Below are 10,048 nucleotides of genomic sequence, written 5' to 3'. Positions count from 1 at the left end.
TTGCTATTGCTGCTGTTATTGCTGCTGCTGCTACTGCTATTGTTGCTACTATTGCTGCTGCTGTTGCTGTTGTTACTGCAGATATTACTGCTGCTACTATTGCTGCTGTTGTTGCTGTTGCTACTGCTGCTACTGCTACTACTATTGCTGCTGCTATTGCTGCTGCTGTTGCTGCTACTATTTCTGCTGCTATTGCTGCTGCTACTGCTATTGTTGCTACTACTGCTGCTGCTGATATTGCTGCTACTGCTGCTGCTGCTACTATTCCTGCTACTATTGCTGCTGCTGTCGCTGAGCTTATATCTCCTCGCTGCTTAGCCATAAAATAAAAGACAAATGCGATCAAGCTGCATATGCTTTAATTGCTTCTAATGCGCGTATGCGAATTGCTGCGCTGTGTGTATGTGTGTGTGTGAGTTTGTGTGCACGGAGTGTATTAGTGAATAGGTTACAAATATTATAAATGTGTTAAGCAATAGTTACGACTGCTTCTATGATCATTCATATTCAATTCAATTCATTCCAATGACCGATGTCTGTGAGTACCAGATGAGTGTGTGATTCGTCGAAAAGTATGTAAAAGTGTTTACAAGCGGAGCGTGTGAGTGTATGAGTGTTAACTGTTACAAATGGAGAGGTGTTAGTGTGCTATCGCGTGAAGTATCGATCTCAATGTGTTGTAACGATTAGTTTGACATCGATTTAGACACGCGACAGATATATGTCCATATACATGACCATGATATATATATATAATATGTATACTCTGTGTCTGTGTTATATATACATATTTATATATATATGCGGAAAGTAATATGAATAAAATCGGTCGCATCGAAACGTGTTTGCCTTGCCGATTTCCATGGATCGCTAATTAATAAATGTTGAATGTATGTCGAGTAGAATCCGTGCTGACGTGTCTGCTCGTGTGTATGTGTGTGTGTGTGTAAGCAAATGTAAATCTAATTTAGTTTTGATTTTCCGCCAGCGGCGAGCTTGTTGATTGATTCACATTCGCCAGCTGCTACATCGTGATGGATGTTAGTCTCCTTGCGATGATCAACAGAGTTGTAGGTCTCATTAAGGCACTCATTCATGTTGCCATCGTTCGGTGGCGTGCCCATCAAATCGTTGGCCATGTAGACATTGGGATGGAGCATCGGATTGCAATCATCAAACGGAATACCCGTTAAGGGTCCATTGTAGTTCTCATTCATGCCCATGTTCATCTGCATGCTCATATTCATGGCATCCTGCATCTCCATGGGGTGGAAGGGCTCGTGTGGATTCTTATGGGGGCCATAGGGTAATATCATAGCCGGATTCATCATGCCCACGTCACGCCCCATTGGACAGTAGTTGCCCATCATGTCGGGCGGCATGGCATGCATGTTGGACATCGGATTGCCCATCGCCATTGGATTGTTCATGGGATTGGCCATGGGATTACCCATTGCATTGGTCATCTGATTTACCATCGGGTTGCCCATTCGGTTGCTCATAGTGTTACCCATTGCCATCTGATTTACCATCGGGTTGCCCATTGTGTTTCCTATTGGGTTGCCCATTGGGCCGCCCATTGGGTTGCCCCTTGTGTTGCCAATTGGATGACCCATTGGGGGACCCATTGGAGGAGCCATTGGAGGACCCATTGGAGGAGCCATTGGAGGACCCATTGGAGGACACATTGGAGGAACCATTGGAGGAACCATTGGAGGACACATTGGAGGACCCATTGAGGGACCCATTGGAGGACCCATTGGAGGACCCATTGGAGGACCCATTGGAGGACCCATTGGAGGACCCATTGGATGATTACCCATGGGATTACCCATGGAATTACTCATAGGGTTACCCATGGGATTACCCATGGGGTTACCCATGGGGTTACCCATGGGATTACCCATGGGATTACCCATGGGGTTACCCATGGGGTTACCCATGGGATTACCCATGGGGTTACCCATGGGATTACCCATGGGGTTACCCATGGGATTACCCATGGGGTTACCCATGGGGTTACCCACCGGATTACCCATGGGGTTACCCATGGGATTGCCCATGGGATTACCCATGGGGTTGCCCATGGGATTACCCATAGGGTTACCCATGGGATTACCCATAGGGTTACCCATGGGATTACCCATGGGATTACCCATGGGATTACCCATGGGACTACCCATAGGATTACCCATGGGATTACCCATGGGATTACCCATGGGATTACCCATAGGATTACCCATGGGATTACCCATGGGATTACCCATGGGGTTACTCATGGGGTTACTCATGGGATTACCATTTATCGGGTTGATCAAGGTATTGTTGAACATACTCAGGTTCATATTGATGTTCGGCAAAAACTGCGCATAGTTAGGAGTCGGGCTTGAGCTGTCGTTCATATCGAAGATTAGCGGGGGCATATCGCCTTGGGGTCCATTCATGAAAAAGTGCATCATGGGCATGCTGGGCATTACCGGCCCTGTCGGCTGCAGAAATATGTTTGCAGGCTTCAGTCGAGTGCGTGTCTGTGCTTCCGTGGACTCATTCTCGCCGATCTGCGAAGCCTGTGGGGTTGCACCACTCTGCGAACTCGCAACATTTGGTTCGTCACTTTCCGCTTCCGCGTTTGTCAATGTTTGATTGATTGCCTGCTCGTTGCTGTTGCTGTTGCTATTGTTCATGCTCTGGACTCCCACAACGCCATCGATGCTACCAGCATTATCGCCCTCACTTCCGCCCGCGACCTCATTGTCGTCAAAGTCGTCCACCTCGCTATCGTTGTTGCTAATGACCGATGAGCTGTGACTGGAGGATCGGGGACTCAGCGAGCTGGACTGACTGCTGGAGGAGCTACTATGCAGGCAGCGGCGCGAGTACTGCTCCGAGCGCAGCACAGGCGAGCTGGACTGACTGCCGGTGGTGGTAGAGGTCTGCTCCTGCTCTAACAACAGCCGCTGCTGCTCATGTTGCTGTTGCTGTTCCTGCTGCTGTATTGCCATCTCGCGGTTGTGGCTGTTGGGGCTAAGACGTAGCACTGATGTGTTTTGTGGGCTGCGATACGATGACGGTGTCTCGGTGTCGTCCGATTCCTGCTGCTTTTGGTGCCGCTGCTGGTGCCGCTGCTGGTGGCGCTGCTGGTGACGCTGCTGGTGGCGCTGCTGGTGACGCTGCTGGTGACGCTGTGCCGACGGCTGGTCCTTGACGCGAGTGGAACTCCTGTCTGTGCTGGCATTGTCCTCGCTCTGCTGGCTGTTCGGATGCGTGGACGAATTGTGCATGTGATTCATGTGGCGCGAGCGGCTGTTGCCGCCGTTATTGAAGCGACAGGGCACACCGCCGTAGGTATTGATGCGGTAGCCGTAGCGCGAGCCATGCGGACGCGGCACCTGTTGGGCGTGGGGGTAGGGATTCGCATGCATAGGCACTGAAAGCACAGACAAGTCAAGGTCATCAGTGGAAGAAGCAATTCGACCCAACCGACTCGCTTACCCATGGGTCTGCCCCAGAAACTCATCGGCGCCGTGCCACAAGGCGCCATCATGCGCGGTCCGTTCGGCGCTACAAAGTGTGGGGCGGGATTGCCTTGCGTCCTCGGCTGTGGTGGTGGCGCAGGCAGCGGCGGCGGCGGAAACATGCTTATGTGCATGCACCAGCAACGGTACTCTGTCTGAGTGCCCACATCGACCAGCAAGGGACGAGGCTGTGTTCAAGTAAAATAATGGCAAGTACATACAACGAATTGCTAATGGAAGTCCCGGCTTATACTCACATTGACGCGTGCCAGATCCTGAGGCGTCAAGCTATGTGGATGGCTGGGTGGCAAGAGTCCTCCGTTGCCCATCCAGGGACGGGCGACGGTCTGATAATCATAGAAATTTATTGACGGCTCGCAAGGAATGGCCAGATCTACTTACCGATGGAAGGAACAGACTTGGATGCAGCGGCGTGACCTCCAGTATGGCCGTGGTATAGGCTGCCATCTGGACCTGGGTCATGTTGGCGAAGCGGCCGCGCAGCAAGGGCAGCATCAGATTATGGGCGCGTATCATAAGGTTTCGCAAAGTAGCAATATATTCCGAGCTGGATAGACTGCATTCGCTCACCTGGCGGGCGAAGTCCTCGAAGGATGGAAAGTCATCTTGGGAATTGTCGTTGGTATTGTTATCGTTGTTCCCGATAGTCGGAGCTATCGATCCAGTACACGCTGCCTTCGGCCCAGCACTTGGCGGAGCCATATCCTCTTTTTCCTCTGATACAGTCTGGGACACGGTCAGTGCACCATAGGAGTAGGGCATCCATTCAACGGGCGAATCAATGCTGCGTGGCTGTACCGGCTGCACCGGCTGTGCCTGTGACTGCAAATGTTCCTGCGGGGTGAAAGCAGCGGCTTGCCACCAGTCGCGTGGTGTTGTCGATTTTTTTGGCGGCAACTTTTTCTCCTCCTGACACTCCTGCTCCTCCTGCAACTCCTTCTGAAATTCCTGTGGCTGCTGTTCTTGCTCTAGCTCCTGCTGCTTCTGATATTCCTGTTGCAGACATGGTTGTTGCTGCTGCTTCTGTGGCTCCTGCTGAAAATCTTGCTGCAGTTCCTGCTGCTGCTCGGACTCCGCATAAACCTGCTGTTCCTTCTCGAGGCAATTATCATGATAGGTTGGTACATCTTGTGCTCTCTTAGGCTGCCCGGGCTCTACCCACCAGCCATTAGGTGGATCTGTAATCTGTGGCTGCATGGCAGCTTGCGCTTGAGACTCAAGGCTAGCAGCCCCCTGATTTACATCATTCCAATATTCTCTGTCTGTTGGCACTGAATGCACGTGCTCCGTTCCCTGATGCTCAGCCATGGCGTTCTGTTCGTTCTCCAAACGCCTGTCGATGAGCTCATGCTGCTGCTGTTCCTGCTGCTGCATAGCATGCCCAGAGGGCCACCATTCACATACCGCAGGTGCCTGTCGCTGATGCTCTATTCCTTGCTCATCCACATTTTCCACCTGCACGAGTGGCTCAAGCACCCCCGGAACTCCTTCGGGCAACCAATCGCTTGGACACGGCAACAGAGGCTCACCTCCAGCATGCTGTCCGTCCGCGGGCCACCAGACCGGTGCCGGCTCTTGGTCCAACTGGGGAACTTGTTGGTCCGCCTCCTCCAAGTAGCATTGGCCAGCGACATGCGGCTCCTTCACATCCTGCCAGACATTGGCTGCTGATGCGCCCTGCTCCTGCGGCTGTGGCGAATGCAGTCCATATGAGGCGATCAACTGCTCAATGTCAAGCCAGTAATCATACGAAGTCGGCAACGGCGATGTCTGGGAAAGCGGTGCATTCACATTGCTATTCGTCTCCACATCGCACCAGATCTCGCGAGACAATGCCTGTATGTCCTCTGGACGTAGTTGTCGACGCCGTTGATGATGCTGCTGCTCCTGCTGCTGGTGTGGAGCGACAGTTGCGACAATCTGATCGTTATCTATCCAATATTCGGGTGGAGGCGGCTCCGACACCACATGCCCCTCGATCTCATTGTCCTCTTGATCAACATTGAGCAACATCCCATGGTTCTGCATTTGTTGAGCGTTTTCCTGTTCTTCCATTTCGCGCCAGTATTGCAGATGCTCAGGTGTTATATGACCTTGGATTTCAAGCGGTACTTCAGACATGGGGTACTCTGGATGTTGACTGTACAGTTGCCCCTCAGCTGCTACATTGTCCTGTTCAATTTCACGCCAATATTCACGGTTCTCCGCTTGTGCTTGATCTTCCAGGTGGCATTGGTTCAGCATCGGTGGCATTTGCTGCTCCATATTAGGTCCGAGCATTTGCTCGTGCTCTCCATCGATCTGCTCTTCCATTTCACCCCAGTACTCAAGATTGTGAGGCGACTGCTGTAATTGGAATAGCATCTGGGGATGCGGTTGAAATGGCATTTGGCTTTGAATATGAGGGGGCATCTGACCCCGCATATGAGGAGGCATCTGACTCTGCATATGAGGAGGCATCTGACCCTGCATATGAGCCGGCATCGGACCCAGCATATGAGGAGGCATCTGACCCCGCATATGTGGGGGCATCGCACCCTGCATATGGGGAGGCATCGGACCCTGCATATGAGGAGGCATCGGTCCCAGCATGTGAGGAGGCATTGGACCCTGCATATGGGGAGGCATTGGACCCTGCATATGTGGAGGCATCGGACCCTGCATGTAGGGTGGCATTTGATCCTGCATGTGGGGTGGCATTTGGTCCTGCATGTGGGGAGGCAATTGGCCCTGCATGTGGGGCGGCATTAACATATGCATTTGAGGATGGATTAGCCGCTGCCCATTCTGCTGATCAACGTCCGGCCAACACTCCCGATTTGACGGCTCGGGACAGTTGCCGAGCGCCCGCTGATTGGGGGGTGGAAAAGGGCGAGGACTCGGTGCCACCCGAATAGTTAGGTCCACGGTACAGCCATTCATGTCGGGATCGCCGTAATCACCTGGATACATGTGTGCCTGCATTTCGTCAGGATCCTCGTAGTCGTAGACCTCCTGCACTTGGCCCCCCTCGTAGTACTCTTCAAGATGCGGGTCCATTGGACGTGGCGGTGGCGGTGGTAGCGTCTGCGGGTTTATTTGAGCTGCTTGCTCTAGAGCCAACAGATGCGACGCGTACGAGCCCATGGGGTGAAAAACCGGCGCATACGGTGACATTTGGCCATTCAAGCTGTTCATCAGCAGCGGTAGATCCCGTGTCGCCTCCGATGATGGACCCGTACCAGCCGGAGCTTGCTCAGTATTTTGCGGAACCTCGCCTACTGCTCAATGGAGAAGCTGGTTATAGCTCGGTAATGCTTAGATGATTATAAATAAGCCACTTACCAAAGGCGGGTATGATCTCATTTGAGATAAGACTTGCCCAATTCGGGGACGATGAGCCAACAGAAGGATCAGTCATGATGTTAAAATGCTTATAAATGAAATGTTATAATTATCATTTGTTTGGCATTAGACTTCAGTCCTAAGTTTTGTTAATTTCAGCCTCTGGTAGTCAAAACTTCCATTAGTCTAAGCCTCCGTTGGTGTAAAACTCCATTAGTCTGAACCTCCGTTAGTCGAGACCTTCGTTAGTCTAAACCGTCGTCAGTCTAAACCTTTATTAGTCTAAGCCTCCGTTGGTCTAAGCCTCTGATAGTCTAAACTTCTATTAGATTAAACCTCCGTTGGTGTAAACCCCCGTTAGTCTAAACCTCCATTAGTCTCAACGTCCGTTAGTCAAAACCTCTTTTCTGTCTAAGCTTTTCAGTTTAAATTTAATTCAGTCCTATCTCCTGATAGATATTTTTGCAAAATCATGAGGCTGATTTGTGAGTGTTGATGGGAAATACTTACATCGTTGGCTAAGATTGTTCTGCAAAATCCTTCGAATCAAGTAGAATATCTCAAAATCAAAGCTGTGGAAATATAGTAAATATTTGAATTTATGCTTGTTTGGTGTTTTATCAAGGCTAAGCAATAGTTTTGTAAACATATTCTAAGGGATTGCTACTGCTTGGATTGGTCTGCTTATAAATATCTTAGCTTTGTGTTATGTGAGACGTGTCTGTTCCAGTTTAAAACGCTTTCAACTGCACCCCGAACGTGCCTGGCATATTGAAGGGCGAACAGCCTAAGCCTGCTGTTCCACAGCAAGACGCACAGCAAATCATCTCTCATCCGCAGGAGCGGCAACATTTTTGCAATTATTTCAAATATTTTTCAACACGGCTTTGAAATGCGACGTGCCGACGAATGCTGCACAACAGCAACAGCGAGCAGGCTAAGGGAAAACCCTTTTTGTTTTTCACGTTTTTCCTTTGTCTTGCGCCAAAATATTTTTCCACATTTTATGCTGCGCATATTTTTTTCCCGCAGACTTGGCGCGAAATTAGCGGCAAGTGGCTGAGGCAGTGGAAAAAGGCAGCGGAGATAAACTTTAAATAAAACATGGTACACACAACACGGCCACCGAGAGGGAGGCAGGGAAGGGGCCGAGGCAGAGGCCGAGGTGTTGCTCGCGCATCGGGGAGGGAGGGTGGAAGATGCCGGGGTACCGGGGCAAACGTCGAACACTGGCGCACAGACCGCAATTCAAATAAAATCCTTTAGGGCTTTTGACTTTTAACTCATCCGTTTAACGAGCGCTCATGTTCGTGAGATGGCGAATGGCAGGCTAGCTGGTTAGAGGATGGCAGGATAAAAAGATTGCCCGGGCAAGGACAATACCCTTGACACCTACACACACACACACACACACACACACACACACACACACACACACACACACACATTTATAAATATGTATAGCAGGGTAACCCAACACGCGTTGTCAGTGCAATTGCAAAACAATGCGCGAAAAAGGCAAGGAAATCAACATAGAAGGCATATGCGAATAGCTATGCTCTATAGAGTCGTATTTGTAGCTGATAGAAATGATATACAAAACATGCATTATGATTACTATAATATGTGTAGATCGATGCAAGACTATACAGATAATGATCCGATCAGATTGCCTTTTTGGAATGGAAACTCCTCTATCTCCTTGAATCTCTCTATTCATTGTGTATTAGCGTAGTCGACTTTACGGACAGGCACGCCCAAACGCCCACACACGCAGCACACACAAAACGTTTTAAAATTTTTATGAGCCTTTTTGCTCTGGAATATCTCTATAGCACAGAGCTCTGATTGCTTTTGCAAGCAGCCCTTGCCCCCAAATCCGTATCTCTCTCTCTCTCTATCTCACTCACTCACTCGCTCGCTCGCTCACTGAACGAAGCGGCCCGTGAGTAGAATCGATTGATAGCTGCGTCGCTAGCAATTGCCAATTGCCAATTGCCAATTGTCAGTTGGCAGTTGGCAGCTTTGGCAATCGGCAATTCAGAATTTGAACAATTGCCCACTCGACGTGCGCAGAGCAAACGTCACCGAGTCTCGGGCTGAAGAAGGCGTCGATTGAGGCGTTTGCCTAAAATATGCATGCAATGAGCCAATGCATACACAATGCCCAATTTCAGCTGGCTGTGGGCCGATTGTGACATTTATTAACCAGCGAAATACACTTGTCGCGTATACGCCCCGTGGACACGCCCCCTCCACCCCCCCCCACCGCTCAATGCCCTAAAAAAGCATGCTTCGTTTAATAAATTGAGCGTTTTGTGCAATTTATGCGCCTGATTTGACATTAATGTGGCCTGAACAGACTCCACGCCCACCACACACGCATATAAATCAGTGTGTATGCGTGTGTGTGTGTGTGTGTGTGTGTGTGTGTGCGTGGGAGTGAGCTGTAATGCGAGTGTGTTTATTTACATGTGTTGCCTTCCTTGCCTAGTTCTTAACGGAAGAGCGCGTCTTCCGCTTGCTGTTTTTTATTTATGACAACATCTGTCGCAACAACTGCTGTATGTATGTGTGTGTGTGTGTGTGGAGGCGCTAACATCTATACTACACACACATCATTTATCATTTTAACGGCTCAACTCCTTTTCGTGTCTGCCACCTTTCGCTTCATTTGCTGCAAGTTTTCGCTCTTTACGCCCACAACTTTGGCCATTAAAAAGAAGAAGTTAACGTAAACGAGCTAAGACGACTTTCCCTACAGCCTTATATAGTTAAGCTAGCTTATTGATATAATATAGTATCGCGTTGTATATTTCTCTATAAGATTATGCGCACTCACCTGGCAAGTTTTTCTGCTATGCGCCAGGGGCCTTTGCCTTCAGTTCTTGCAATTTATTTATGTTTTATTTTTGAATATTTTGTTTTTATATATATATTTTTTATATTAAATTATAATTTTAGTATATTATATTTATATATATTTTATTGTTTATTTAATATTTTATTATTATACTATTTTGTATTATTTTATTATATTATTTATTATTATTATATATTTATTATTATATTTTATTATGCTGTGTATATGTACTATAATTATTATTATGGTTATTATATTATTTGGTTTTTATTATATTATAGCTATTATTATTATTTTTTTGTTCTTTTGTATTATAAATTTGTTT

General features: G+C 48.6%; 1 protein-coding gene across 1 annotated transcript; it reads right to left on the bottom strand.

The window, feature by feature from the left end:
- Positions 1-342: 342 nt before the first annotated feature.
- Positions 343-9,819, bottom strand: LOC6584170. The gene is made up of 7 exons (XM_002009792.4): positions 9,703-9,819; positions 7,371-7,432; positions 6,861-6,948; positions 3,918-6,796; positions 3,773-3,862; positions 3,493-3,703; positions 343-3,427 (listed from the first exon to the last, which is right to left on the bottom strand). Exons 3-7 carry the CDS (start codon positions 6,934-6,936, stop codon positions 963-965), a joined length of 5,721 nt encoding a protein of 1,906 aa, XP_002009828.3. The 5' UTR covers positions 6,937-6,948; positions 7,371-7,432; positions 9,703-9,819; the 3' UTR covers positions 343-962.
- Positions 9,820-10,048: the final 229 nt, after the last annotated feature.

The sequence above is a fragment of the Drosophila mojavensis genome, unplaced genomic scaffold (assembly GCF_018153725.1).
Source record: "Drosophila mojavensis isolate 15081-1352.22 unplaced genomic scaffold, ASM1815372v1 contig_136, whole genome shotgun sequence".
In the NCBI taxonomy this organism is placed as follows: domain Eukaryota; kingdom Metazoa; phylum Arthropoda; class Insecta; order Diptera; family Drosophilidae; genus Drosophila; species Drosophila mojavensis.
This window is presented reverse-complemented; position numbering and strand designations above follow the sequence as displayed.